Raw genomic sequence first — 15,355 nt, 5'->3', positions numbered from 1 at the left:
ACTTTCTTTATGCTTGAAAATCCCCAGTGGACTATGGATATCAAATTTATACTTTTTATTATTCTAATCCCTGTGAATGAGAACTATATTCTGTACTATGCTCCAAATCTAGGTTTTCCCCCACAGAGAATAAATACCAATATTCAAATAGTTATAATCTATGAGACAAATATACTTCTGATAGCTACACTATAGAAGGATAAAGCCAAGTAAACAGAACTACAGACCAATCTCACTGATGAATATATATGCAATTTTTTTCAGTAAAATTATTAACCATAATTATTTTTTTTAAAAAGGCAATTCGGATTAAGTAACTTGCCCAAGGTTACACGACCAGTCTTTTTGTGTGGGTGTTAAGTATCTGAGGTCGGAACCGATCCCGGATCCTCCCGCCTACGGGGCCAGTATTCTTACGCACTGCGCCACCTAGCTGCCCCCTTAACCATAATTATTGAAAGGTGAAAAGGACAAGCATTAATTAAGCATCTACTTTATGCCAGGAAATGTGTTAAGCATCTTATATCATTTTTCCCCTCAAATTATTCACTTATGATTGGGTTTCTACGAAACATATAAAGATAGTTTAAGATAAAGAAAACAGTGTAATTAATCATATTAAAACACATCAAACCCAAGTTATGTTGATATTTGTAGGAAAATCCTTTTCAAAAGGAAAATATTCATACTAAAAATGATTTTAAAAACCCACAAAGCATAGACATAGAAGGGTCATATTTTAGTATGATAAAAGTATATATCAAAACTCAAGAACTATCATTATTTACAAAGGATAAATGATAGGAACTCTCCCAATAAATACAGGGTTGAAACAATGAGGGCCTCTCTGCTGTTATTTGACATAGTCTTAGAAATGTTATCAGTAAGAATAAGGAAAAAGAAAGTCAATAAAGGCATAAATTAAATAGACAAAATTATCCCTATTTGCAAACATGGTGGTTGACTTAGAAAATCTCTGATGATCAGCAAAGAAACTGATTGAGACAATTTGTAGTATCATTGAGTAATGGAAATACAAAATAAATCCATGAAATTTATCAGTATTTCTATATAGCCACAATAAAATCTAGGTGGAGCTACTAGAAAGGGAAATCTCAGGCACAGAAATGAAAAGTACATCCTATTATATTAGATATAACTTGGGGAGTTAATCTGAAAAGATACACATTGAAGACCTACATAAATGCAGTTTGAAAACACTTTAAAGAAATAAATAATATCACAAATATCCATTGCTTGTGGTTGGGACATGTCACCATAATAAAAATAAAGATACCACCTAAATTAATGAACAGAATTGGTACTGTGACAATAAAATAACAGAGGACATATGTTATAGAATTAGAGAAAAAATTAACAGAATTAATTTGGAGGGGGAAAAGTTGAGAATATCAAGAGAAAAAATAGAATACATATAGACATGAGTTCAAAATAGTATGTCCAAATATCACATTATGTTATAAATCAGTAATCATCAAAATTATTTAACTGCAATAAAAGATAGAAAAGTAAATGATTGGTTAAGACTATACAAGTAGCAGCAAAAATTGAGGGCAATAACTCATTATTATTGTTCTGCAAACATAGGTAAATAAGCTACAAGAAAACTGAAAGAGAACTTGGCAGAAATTAGGTTGAGATCAACAATTTATTATATACCATCAAAAGCTCAAAATGGATATGAGACATAAATTTAAAAACTCAAATCTTACCAAAAAAATAGAACAAGGTCAATCACCTTTCAGAGCTCTGGCTAAGGGGAAATATTTAATCAAACAAGGGATCAAAGAGATCATAAAATATAATTTCATTTGCATGAAATTTAAAAAGTTTTGGATTGACAAAGTTAATGAAGCGAGGATAAGAAATCAAACTATTAACTTATAAAACTGGCCCTGATCACTACCAGTAAGAGAAATGCATATTAAAACCCCCTGCTATCTCATCTTACATACAACAAATTTTAAAATATGACACCCAATGGAAGTAGTCAGTACTGGATGGGTTGTAAAGATGGTCAGAGTAATATACTGTTGGTAGAACTTGGAAGTGATTCAACCATTCTACAAAGCATTTTGGAATTTTCTAAATAAGGTACTAACCTACCCATACCAATTGACAGAAATATGCTATCCTACTGTTAACCATCTTCCCCCAAGAAGGTTAGGACAGAAAGAAAATTTTTCTCTATATATATCAAAATATTAACAGTAACATTATTTTTGTGGTAGCAAAGAATTAGAGACAACATGGAACCTATTCTCAGGAAATATACAAATGCATTATGTTATGGGGAGGTAGCATGTTGTTCAGTCCTTTCAGTCATGTCTGATTTTTCATGACTCTGGGGTTTTCTTGGCAAATATAATGGAGTGGTTTGTAATTTCCTTTTTCAGCTGATTTTACAAATGAGGGACTGAGGCAGGCTGTGTTAAATGACTTCCCCAGGGTCACAAACAGCTAATAAGTGTTTGAATCCAGACTAGAACTCATGAAGATGGGTCTTTCTGACTTCGGGTTCAGTACTCTATCCCCTGTTCCACCTAGCTGCCCCAGGGAGGAATCCTAGTACAACATAAAGAGAACTGTCTGTGATTTCAGAGGATCTGGGTTCAAATCCTTTTTCTGACAATACTGTGTGATCATGGGTCAGTCACTTAACCTACCTGGGCCTGAATTTTCTCATCTGTAAAATGGGATAACTGGGTTAGATGGCATCTGTGGTCTTTTCCAGTTCTAGATCTATGAACCTATAACTGCTATTGATTATAGTCAGCAGAACTAGGAAAATTATATACTCAATGCCTGCAACAACATAAAAGGAAGAACAATAAAATGAATAATGTATCATTATAATGAGAAGCTTGGTTCTTGAAAAAAGTGGAGAAAAATGTTCCTTTCTTGCTTCCCTGCAAAGATGGTGGACAATGAATGTAGAATGTATTGTCAGATACTATGTTTTGAATGGTTTGTCTGAACTGCTTTTTTTTCCCTCTTTATTTTGTAATTTTGTTGTAAAGGATGTTTACCTAGGAAGAGAAGAAGCATATGTTCAGAATTGACTGTTGTAATAACAAATGGCATCAATAAAAATTTCAAAGAAAAAAAAACCCTAACCACTTAATTTAAAATCTACAGGTAGAAATGGATTGTGTTTTAGACAAAAATAAAAAATATTTTGCAAGTAGAGTTAATGTATTTTTCTCCATATTCTGAGATGAATTTTCAGCAATGGGCATAGAGCAAATCTGTTTTCATAGTTGTCACAAATCAGACTCACGTTTCTGTGTATTGGAATGGGATACTTTTATCACCCAAATGAAAAAGTTGGTGCCTGTAATTTAAAGTTAACAGTGTTACAATAACATTCCTTAACATTTCAAAAGAGGCTCAATGAAGTGAGTTTTGAATATATTGTCAGGGAGTTCTTAGGCTTTTAAGAAGCAAATATTCTTTTTATGAGGTTTTTCCTGGAAATTTTTTTTCCAGAAATGCACAATCCCTGTAAATGAAATGATCAGATTAAAATAGTGTGCAGATATACATATGCATATACATACATACACACACTCATATATATGTATATACCTATTATGTATAATATAATCTTTAATATATTATTATTATATAAATTTCACCAAATAGGATACCTCCTAGGGTCCCCTATGATTTCCTGCTTCTTTTTGTGTATTATCTACCCCCCTATTAGACTATAAGTTCCTTGAGGGCAGATACAGTCTTTTTTGTTGTTATTGTTAATTATATCTCAGACAGCATAGTGCCTGGTCCATTGTAGTGTTTAATAAAAGTTGAATAGATTGGGTATAATTTGCATCCTCATTTGCATTTGCATACATTTAGGGATATGTGTGGATAGATAAAATCTATCTGTCTGTCTGTCTATCTATCTATACCCCAAAAACAAATTAATAAAAAGAACTCCAAACTTGCCATTACTCAAATAGGAGGCAGCTAGTTGGTATAGTAGATAAGAGCATTGTTCCTGGAATCAGGAAGACCTGACTCTGCTTTAAACAATAACAGCTTTGTCAACCTTGGCCAAGTCACTTAAACTTTGCTTACCTCAGGTTCCTCAACTTTATTTATTTATTTTTGCTTTTTTTTTTTTGAGGGCAATTGGGGTTAAGTAACTTGCCCAAGGTTGCACAGCTAGTTTTTTTTGTGTGGGTGTTAAGTGTCTGAGGCCGGAACCGAACTTGGGTCCTCCTGACTCCGGGGCCGGTGCTTTACTCACTGTGCCACCTAGCTGCCCTGTTTCCTCAACTTTAAATGGCAATAACAACACATTCCTTCCAGAGTTGTTGTGAGGATTAAAATGAGATAATATTTGAAAATCACTTTGCACAGTGCCTAGCACATAGTGGGTACTATATAAATGTGTTGATGATATATGTAAGATGGTTTGGAATTTGTTTTCTTTCATATAATTTTAATCTTGGCAAATAAACTGGAGTGGTTTGCCATTTCCTTCTCCAACTCATTTTATAGATGAAGTAACTGGGACAAACAGGGTTAAGTTACTTGTCTGTGGTCACGCAGCCAATAAGTGTCTGAGGCCAGATTTGAACTCAGGAAGATGAGTCTTCTGACTCTGAGTTGGACACTCTCCACTGTACCACCTAACTGCTTGAATTTTCATTTTTTTTTCTTTCAAAAGTATATAATTATATGGGGGCACAAAATTCCCCGAGAAATCAATTATTAGACATGTTTAAACTTGACATTTTTCAGTAGCTTAATATTGCTTTATAACCTTTATTAATCTTAATTTCCTTACTCTGAGGTAAAATGACACATTTTCTTGATGACAAAACTGAAGTACAAAAGGATAAAAGTCATTTTCTTCCTGATCACATGGCAAACCATTGGTACAGCTTTACTTAAAAAGACTAGAATACCTTTTAAATAAAAATGCTCTCACACCATCCTCTAGGGATTTTATAATTATATATCACAGCTTTTCTTAATCAGTGCTCTGTGTGTAACTCTGGCTTGAGGTAGAGTATTCAGTGACTTTTGAGTGTTTCTTCGAGTCTTTAATACCATGAAAACCCAAATCTTTAGATCATAATTAATTATGTTCTTCTCAGACTAACAATTCCTAAACTCTGTTGTAAAAGAGTACCAACTTAATCAATAGCTAAGAATTCTTAAATCCTAAAGGAATCTTCCTTTCCCTTACCTAATGGGTAACAGAAATGGAATTATACATGACACAGATGAAAGAACACTGATTTTGAGGTCAGAGGACATGTGTTCAAATCCTGGCTCTGCCCCTTTTTACTTGTCTGGTGTGTGTGCGGTCTTGGATAAAAGTCATTTAATTTCTCTAGTCTTCAGTTTCTTTATCTGTAATATGAGGAGGTATCCAACTCAAAATGTATGATTCTGTGGAATACGAGGTAGAAGTTGGAAGTTATGCTGTAAGGTTGTCATTTCTGGGGATTCTAGAGGGAATAAATAAGATGCAGGAAAATCAGCATTATAACTGTAAATCAGTTTGAGTTGTAATTGTTATTCAGTTACCTCCAATGTGACAGTGATAACATTGATGACTTCACTGAAGATATCTAATCCAGGGTTCTGGATTAGATACATACTAGAAACTCCTTCTGTTCAAAATGGAATGGTTCTCTTCAGTCTGGAAAGAAAAGAGTATACCGTTGACTTGAGCTTTGCAGCATAATATGTCTTTTCCCTCAAAACATAATCTCCCAAAACACATTTCATCAAGTGAAATTATACTGTTACAGAAGACTTCATAAAAGAATATGGTACCATGATGTCCCAAGGCAGCATTTTTAGAGAGCTTCAAGACTGGAAAGCAAGGTGCTTTCAGGGGAGCATGGCCAGACACTTTACCTTTAACAAGTCCTTGAACTGAATACTAATAAATACTTTCTACATTAAAATTATTCTGCTCAGAATAAGGTACTAAAGTTCACATAAATCTGTTCACATTGTTAGGGGAGCAATCTTTGATGAGAAAAGTGTGGATCTATTTTTCTCTGATTCATGTGTTACGCAGAAACCTCTCTCTTCCTGGAGCTCTTAATAAGAACTCCTTTCAACAATAATTTCCAAACAGTACAACATTTGCTACCATTTTCCAGGTAAGAAAACTTTGATCCTTTAGAGGACAAGGTGGTTTGATTGAATGAGATTACATGAGACTAGAAAAAGAGAGTTTCCTTTCAGAATACTTACTTGGAGTCTGTGGTATTAAATCTGGAAATAAGCTCTCTGTGTGTCATTTTATAAAATCAAAACTTTTTAAATGTCCCTTCTAATGCTGCAGAATGTCAAATATTTCACCTTGTTCAAAAATTGATTCTAGAATTTTCATTTCAAAAGCCAAAAGTGAAAAGATGTTCTGAATTAGTTAAGAATTGGGCCAGTTTGGCATCCCTTATGGAGTCTTTTACTCTAGTTTAATGAAGCTTCACAAATAGGTCAACTGGGAAGCATATCACACTGTTCCTAATACTTACCATAATAAATGTTTGCTCTCCTGGTTGTAAAACATTATACTTCTAAGATGGGCTTGATTCATATTTAGGCCTGCGTGAATTTGGCTTTAGAAATAAGGTTTTTAGGGGCAGCTGGGTAGCACAGTGAATAGAGCACCAGCCCTGGAGTCAGTAGGACCTTGAGCTCAAATTGGGCCTCAGACACTTGACACTTACTAGCTGTGTGACTTTGGGCAAGTCACTTAACCCCAATTGCCCTGCCTTCCCTCTTCCAAAAAGCAAAATATATATATATTTTTGGAAAGTTTTTGCAACGAGTATATGAAGATACAAAAACATAGCTGCTTTAAAAATTTATTTTCCTAGAGTCATTAAAAGTGGTTAAAAAGTCAGGGTTAAAATTTAAAGTAAACATGTAAACCATACTTTCATACATTGGATATGAAGTTAGAGAACCTGAGTTCAAGTTTCATCCGACTGGTATAATCATTTGACTCTGGGCAAATCATTATCTCCTTCTCTGCCTGGTTTCAACTATATGGAACAAGATGCCCCAGTGTTATGCCCCTCACTTTCCTCTAATTTCCTGCCTATTTTGTGTGTTGTCTCCCTACCCCCTCCCACTGGACTGTAAGTTCCTTGATCACAGGACAGTCTTTCTTTTTATTAATTGTATTCTAAGCACCTAGCACAGTGCCTGGAGCACAGTAGATGTTCAAGAAATATTTATTGGATTGGAGATTGGATTGGGTTGGGCCACAGTGTCCTCATTGGCATCCTCAAAGTATTATATGATGGCCTGGCCCATAGCGAGCACTTAATAAATGGTTACGTATTGATCAATTTATTGTCATTTTGTGTTCAGTTGTTTCAGTCATATCTGACTCTTTGTGACCCCATTTTGGGTTTCCTTGGAAAAGATACTGGAGTGGTTTGCCATTTTACTTCTCCTCATTTCACAGATGAAGAAACTGAAGCACACAGGGTGAAGTGACTTGCCCAGGGTCACGTAGCTAGTAAGATAAGTCTGACTCTAGGCTGGGCACTCTTATCTTTTACGCCACCTAGCAGTCCCTGTTGTTGTTCATTGGGTGTAAAACAAAGGAATTGAACTACTCGGCTTTGCAGGTCCTTTTAAATAATAGATCTCTGATTCTATGAAGTTTTCAAGTCACCGTGGTTTATCATTGGTGTTGTTTGACCACCTATAAAGCCTATTCCTACTAAATGCTACACATGAGCTCACCCTATTCATTTAGAATAGGATATAAATGAGTTCAAAGGAAATACAATGAAAGAGAAGGACATTGCCTTGAAGTGGGATTCCTCTTAAATTCTCTTAGTCAGTGGGTGCTCTTTATTTTATGTCACTTAACACTGTATTTTGATATTGAATTATAGAAAGAGATTGCAGGGTTTCCAGCAGCAGAGCCTCTCTTCATAGATTTTCATTTATTATCTTGATCCAACACAGAAGCTGCTAAGCCATAAATCGACCTGGTAGTTTCAAGAGAAGCGGGTCTCATATTTACTCACTGAGCAGCTTCATAAACAAGGCCCTCTAACTAATATCTCCATTTGTCTTTATTTTTCTTCATGGTTCACCCATGCTTTCCAGTTCATTTTCTTTTCTATTTTTTTTTATAGATGTAAACTATAAAGAAAGATATTAAACATTATTTTAAGTATTTGCAGAGACAACAAACATGTAAATAGTTCTTATCCATAATCACTCTGTTAGGGAAAAGGTCAGTTTCAGAGAGATTGGGAAACTGAGGCCAAGAGAAGCTCTACATTTTTCCAAGTCAGATCTGAGATAAAACCAGGGTGTTCCACCTTTGGTTCAGTAGATAGAGCACTGAGGATGGAATCAGGAAGACCTGAGTTTAAATCCAGCCTCAGACACTTACTAGTTGTAAGACCCTGGGCAAGTCACTTAATCTTAGTTTGCCTAGACCAGTGGAGAAGGAAATGGCAAACTACTCCAGTATCTTTTTCAAGAAAACTGCATATGGGGTCATGAAGAGTCAGACATGACTGGGTGACTGAACAACAACTCCCACCATTAATTCAATGCTTTTTAATCTTGAAGTGTAACTAAGTGGCACAGTGGATAGAGTACCAGTCTTGGAGTCAGGAAGACTCATCTTACTGAGTTCAAATCTTGACCCAGATGCTTACTAGCTGTGTCACTCTGGACAAGTCACTTTACCCTCTTTGCCTCAGTTTCCTCATGTGTCAAATGAGTTGGAGAAGGAAATGGCAAACCATACCAGTATCCTTGCCAAATGGGGTCACAGAGAGTCAGACTGAAGAGTAAGAACATTATAAACTTGTGTCCCCAAGTGATGAAACATTGTTCAAGGTTGTGATTGCAACTAACAATATTTGCAGTTCAAGTCCTAATTTCATTTCAGTTTTCATTTCAATAAAACTTTATTGAATAAACATATCTTTGGGTGATATCATTTTTTGCACATCAGTTGGTGCTCACAAGGGAAACTGGACATACTATAATGTTAATAATGTACTTTAACATTCTGCAGGCACTATTTAGAGATTAAATTTTAAAAAAATCTCTGTCAAATGGGTCGTGATATTACCTCTTATTTATATTACCACATTACTAACCTAATTTAGTGTACCCATTTCTAGTTTCTACTCCCTCTCAAGCCATATGGTCAAGACAAGAACAATTGCAGAAAAGCAGATGTCCAGTGTTTCTGATTCTCCTTACATATCACAACACAGTAAAAGACAAAATGAAGTTGACACCTAAGGCTGTAAATAATTTTCGTTGATTATATCACGTGATAATACTCATGTGATATATGGCTCACATGCCTAACCTTCAGTTGCTGCACTATCATTATTGATTCTTTCTCACTGTCATCTTCAATCATTCTCATACTACTGAGAGACAGTATAATATAGTGGAAGAAGTCTTGGACCTGGTGGTAGAAGAAATGTATTAGAATCTTACCATTGTCACTGTTTAGCTGACTTTTTTCTTTTGAAGCTCAGTCCAAATACTTCTTCCTGCAGGAAGCCTTTCCTTACCCACCCCACCCCTCACCAAATTACCTTACATTTATTTTCTATGTGCTTATTTGGTACTTAGCCATGTGTGAATAATATTGTCTCCCCAAAAGAACATAAGTTCCTTAAAAAGGTTCTGTTGCGTTTTTGTCTTTGCATCCCCAGAGACTAACAGTGTTGGTATACAACTGGGACTTCATAGATGCTCGTTGATTGATTGCTGTTGTTATTCCTTAGGTGTTTCAGATTGCATATGTAATTGTAAAAGCAGCGAACTCACCACGACCTGGAAATTGGATATTGGAACGCTCTCTAGATGGTGTTGAATACAAACCATGGCAGTACCATGCTATCACGGACACAGAATGCCTAACCCGCTATGGCATTTATCCACGCACTGGACCACCATCATATGCAAAAGATGATGAGGTGATATGCACTTCATTTTATTCCAAGATCCACCCCCTGGAAAATGGAGAGGTAAGACTGTCTCTGGGTCTCTCATTGAGATGGCAAAATAGGCCCTAGAGATAATCAAATTGTTCTTTAATTGTGTTACAAAAGCAGCGTAAGATTTCTCAGACACATTTAAACTAGTTATTCAAATTTTTAAAGGTAGATTGAATAGTATTATGGTAAATCCATGGAGAAAATGTTACAATTTCAGCATAGGCCAGACAAGAAGAAATGGCCATGAGTTATAACTTGAGTGACTTAAATTTAACAAAAAAAATTTCTGATAGTGAATTATTGATTGGAGTGTGTCATTGAAGATGAATGTATAACCGTTTTCTATGAAACTGTTTTGAAGAAAAAAAAGATAATTTTCTTTCATTTGAAATTTATACGTGCCTATTCTGAAGATGGAATATATACCTATCTAACTGTAATGAAATATAACCCCAAGGGTAGAGAACAAATAGCAACTTCTCCAGTTGGATTCCATTAATACTTGCTTTATTTTCTGCTTCTACCATCTGGGGATAAAAGAAATTTTCTCTTTTTCTCCTAAGACAACTAGTATTTACAACCTTTTCCTTTTCATTTATTCTTTGATACTCTTCCCTTGTACTGCCCACTGAAGAATCCATAGTTTGAAATAGAGAGTACAAAGGATTCTCATGGTACAAACTAAATGAATATTAGGTAGGCCACAAAGAAAGACCAACATCCTTGATATCTTAAGCGTGCTGTTAAAAACATTGATCAGCATATTTAAAATGTTTCCACCATTCAAATCATGAGGTTTTTTCCTCCCCTCAAGTCTAGGCTTCATGGTCACTCTTTTTGAATGACTAGGTTATCCTTTCCTCTGCCCTCATTCTAGAGCCCCTTTATAGCTTCTCTTTGCTTATATTTGGAACTAGTTTCCAGGCGCATTTTCAAGTTAGACATCTACTTCCCTGGATACCTCCTAAAACCTCTTTATCCTTTCTTTTCTCATCTTGGTCTGTTTTTTGGGTGGAAGACTACCTTTATGCTCTCCATTATATAACATGCCATCTTCCTTTGTCTGGAATGATTCTCTATCCTCTTCCTCATGGATTAATGAATCAATGAAATGAAATTAATTAGGTAATGAAAAAGCATGTGCTAGGTACCATGTTAAGCTTTGGTGATACAAAGACAAAAAGAGATAATGCCTGCTCTCAAAAGGCATCCATTCTAATAAGCAAAACAGTCCATACATATACACACACACACATGCTCATGTATTGTGTGTGTATTGCATATATGCATGTGTATTAATTTATATATATTTGCATACACACATTCTAACATTCTCTTACCAGAAACAATTATTTTGCTCATGTTATGAGGGGCAGATGGAAAGATGGCTTAGTTAGGTGACTCGAGGAGATGTGAAAGTGAATCACAGTCCAAGACCTAGGCCCATCTAGGATATTTGATGAGCTAAGGGGCTTCATTTGCCCTTACTAAATCACTAATCAGTAGTACTGGGCTATAGAATAGTAGCTTCAGTGATGATTGAGTTTGGGATATAGAGATCCATGGCTGTGTGGTGGGGGTTATCTAGGCAGAGAGAGAGGCAGGGTAGCAGTGGCAGACAGATGGTAAGGCAGTCCGCCTGGCTATCTGGATAGAACATGAAGATGAAGTGAAAATCCATGCCCTGTTTTATAGCACCTTCCTCACAGAGGTGTTGTGATGATCAAATGAGATAAAATATGTGATGTACTTCACAAAACTAAAGTGCTATATAAATGTTAGCTAGCTGGTTTAAAAAAATCTATCCTCCCCCATCCTCTCTACTTTTTCAGAGATGCCTAAGGGAAGTTTCGCTTAAATGTCTTATTATTTTTTTCTCATTTGAAACATAGATTACATTAGTATCATTGTCTTTCGGCATTAACAGTCACCTATAATACATATTTATATATTATCATATATCATATGTGTCTCAGGTACTGAGTCCCTCCTTCATACATTTACATTTTAAAGGGGGAAGGGAAGTAAGATTTGGCTATAAATCTATTAGGTTCCTTCCTAGGTCAATGATAATATGAATCTTTATCTAGTAACTCACCAAATTTCACTCCTCCAATCCAAAAATGCAAGTTTTGGGGGAGGAGAATAAACCTCATTTTCCAAATAGCATTTCAGCAGAGAGATCTCAATCTGCCAACTGACAAAGACTCAAATATAGTGAGTCAAACAGCTGTTCAACCTACTATATGCCAGAGGCATCCATTTCTAGGCCAATTTGGCTCACGGGTATGAGGGTAGGTAGGGGAGGACAGAGAAAATGAATGTACTTGGATTTTTTTGGGATGCTTCTTTTTTCCTTGTTCCAGTATTTTCCCAAATACAATAGTTAAACTAGCCAATCTGTAGTTATCTCTTCCCCAACTTTTTTTGTTTGTCATTCATTATTCTCATTCACCCTCATTGACTATAAGAAAGTATACTTTCTTGAAAAATAAGGAATATTTATTTTACAAGACATGCCCCAAATCTGGCTTTTCTCCCATTGACCTGACAAACCTAGAATAAAGAGAAGTATGTACATAGCTTACTCAAGACATTCTTTATCAGTAAGAACAGTAATGAACAACTTTTTCATATTAAAGGTGAGACATCTCTTTTTTACCCTAAACTGACTCTGTAAGAAAAGGCTAAAAACAAAACAAAATACAGAATATAGCATACTGTCAGGTACTTCTAGCGATAGAAGGAAACTTGAGGACCATTTTACACATCAGAAAACTGAAGTATTTAGTATTATGTTAAAGTGATTTGCCCAAGATCACATAGCTAATGTCAGAGCTGAAAATTCAATATAAATCTCGCTCTTTTTCAATTAAACCAGTGAGAAAAAATAGCTGGTTTTAATGGTGGCTTTAATTACCAATCCTAATAAAGGCTGTTATCTAGTAAGTCAAGTTTTGAAGTAGAAATAACTTCAGTTTTCTGAGTTTGACAAGTCATATAAGTATAGAAGTCAAAGTCCAGGGTCCTTAGTGCCTATGAAATCCTACCCAATAACATTCCTGTGCTATAATTTTTTCAAAAAGTAATAATTTAAACTTCTGTTTGACTATGTTGAGTGGTGGTATGGGGAGAGTGGCATAGTAACTCCCAAGACCTAATAATTAGGATATTGTTTGCCCTTTGTATCAAGCCTAAATCTGATTCTTTACAATTTCTACCCATTATTCCTTTCTCTGCCTTCTGGTAGTCAGCTCTACAAAATCAAGTCACTTTTCTAAGTGATTTCCCTTTAAATACTTGAAGATAGCTGTTATGCTGCATTCCCCATTTCAACCCCTTCCCTTCCCACCACCTCTGTCTTTAACTGATCCTTTTACAGAAAGATTTTGAGGTCCATGATGGAGTACAATGGTACTAGCACATCCTTCATTTTGGATACTATGATGCCCATTTCAATGGCTCCAGAGATTAGATGATATCTTATGTTAAACCATTGTAAATATAGGCAAGTATTATTGAATCTTACATATTCATCAAATGTAATCAAATTTATTGACTATAACTATAACTAAGTATATAATCCACATATCTCTATTATACACCTGTGAATGTATGACTTTAAAATAATATATATATAAGTATATAAATATATATATGTATATATATATATGTGTATATGAAAAACAGTCTACCTTAGAAAAATTTCTTGACAAGTAGCAGCAGAATATGTTCTATTCACAGTGTATTTTGGGTTATTTTCTATTAAAGAGCTGATTCCAAAGCATAAATTTGTCACTTTATAATTTCTTCTTTCTTGGTGGTGGGTTTTTAATTCAAACTTCCTTGTGGCAAAGATAACCTCAGTCCATGATCCCCTTCATTTCTTTTTATGGATCAAATGTATTTGGTAAAGTTTCATAGGAGTCTTCAATAGTGTGCTTTCTCAATTAAATGTATATGTTGTATACTTCTGTGCTACAAGTCAGGTATTTAGACACTTTGGTTCTCTTTAAAAGATCATATCATTAGAAGTACAGGAAGACATATCTAGAGAAAACAAATTCATGAAGAATTACTAGATGTTAGAAGAGTCATCGAAGTGTGTGCTATGTGAAAAATGAAATGACCAAGGAAACAAAAGTTTGAGCTTCTAAGTTTATCAATTTATTAAGTGGTGCATACTAATTGCATAACAAATCAGGGCCAGGCCTTCCTCAGCTTTGGCTTTGGACCGTGAATACAGGGGGGAGACAGATCTTTATGCATTAAAAACCATGAAATAAGACCAATTAATTAAAAGAATATAGTTAACCATTATACAAAATTAGAAATCTGATTTGTAGTTGGAGGAAAAATTAGGGACTTTCTGAGTTGAGAAGGGAGAGTAAGTGTAATTCCCTGAAAATCAGAAAAAGAGGTATTCTACTCCTTCCAAGTATCTGTATTCAATCAAAGGAACATGGAAACAATAACTTTTTTAACCAGTATGGGATCAGTTTTCAGATAAGACGTATGGGTTACTCGATGTGTATGATTGTGAGAAAACTCCTTGTATCCGTGTCCGAATTTGATTGGGTTTCTGGTAGCATAACCTAGTTCTTTAGCTAAGGGTCTCTAAGCAGCAGGGAGAAGAAGTGCAGCTTCCTAGGCACATAGGGCTAGATTCAAACCACACAGTAAGGTTTTTCTCATAGTTCCCACAATTGAATAAACTTTTCTCACCAGATGGAAAATGGACTGTGCTCATAACTGAATCGAAGAGGAACAGAGCTAGGTCTAAAACTGAGTCACAAGATGTAGTCAGTGTGGTTCACTCAATTCCCACTAACACTTGCTGTTCTAATTCCCTCAATAGCTATAGAAATGTATATGTACATGTCATGGGATACATTCAAGAAAAATAATTCCTTCATTATTTAGTCATTTTCTTTTAGGCAATGTATTATTCACTTCACAGTTTCTGACAATATTCTCATTAGTAATAATAAAACTTTTCAAAAGGCTCTAAGTTATAAAGAATCACAAAGCAATAACCTATGAATAGATATTTCAAATGTGGAAGCAAAGAACTATTAGCTTGTGCACTCAAAGGAGGAATTCTGTCACTAAGGGAGCAGAGCTACACTGACCAACACATTTGACAAAGCACGTTAGAATTGTTTTCTCTTTTCTTATTTTTTGACTAAAAAGAATTTGTTTAAATTTTTTTTTGCTATTCAGTAAAAAAAAGAAATTTTCAATCAAATTCAATAGACACATTTTTATTAAGTACTTGATATGTTGCAGACACTGTGTTACGCATTGGAGACACAAAGACAAAAAGTAAACAGTCCTTATTCTCAAGGGGCAAA

The 15,355-nt window shown here is 35.1% G+C and overlaps 1 protein-coding gene across 1 annotated transcript in view; it reads left to right on the top strand.

The window, feature by feature from the left end:
- Positions 1–15,355, top strand: part of LAMA2 (laminin subunit alpha 2) — an 831,335-nt gene that overhangs the window by 238,605 nt on the left and 577,375 nt on the right. The window contains exon 4 of the mRNA XM_069077437.1: positions 9,789–10,031. Coding sequence (XP_068933538.1) covers positions 9,789–10,031 — 243 coding nt within the window. The remainder of the gene's footprint in view (positions 1–9,788; positions 10,032–15,355) is intronic.

Source organism: Petaurus breviceps, unplaced genomic scaffold (assembly GCF_028583685.1).
Source record: "Petaurus breviceps papuanus isolate PSGF00001 unplaced genomic scaffold, PetGlider_PUasm1.0 90977, whole genome shotgun sequence".
Classification (NCBI taxonomy): domain Eukaryota; kingdom Metazoa; phylum Chordata; class Mammalia; order Diprotodontia; family Petauridae; genus Petaurus; species Petaurus breviceps.
Note: the sequence above shows the minus strand (reverse complement) of the source record. Positions and strands in the feature narration are given on the sequence as shown.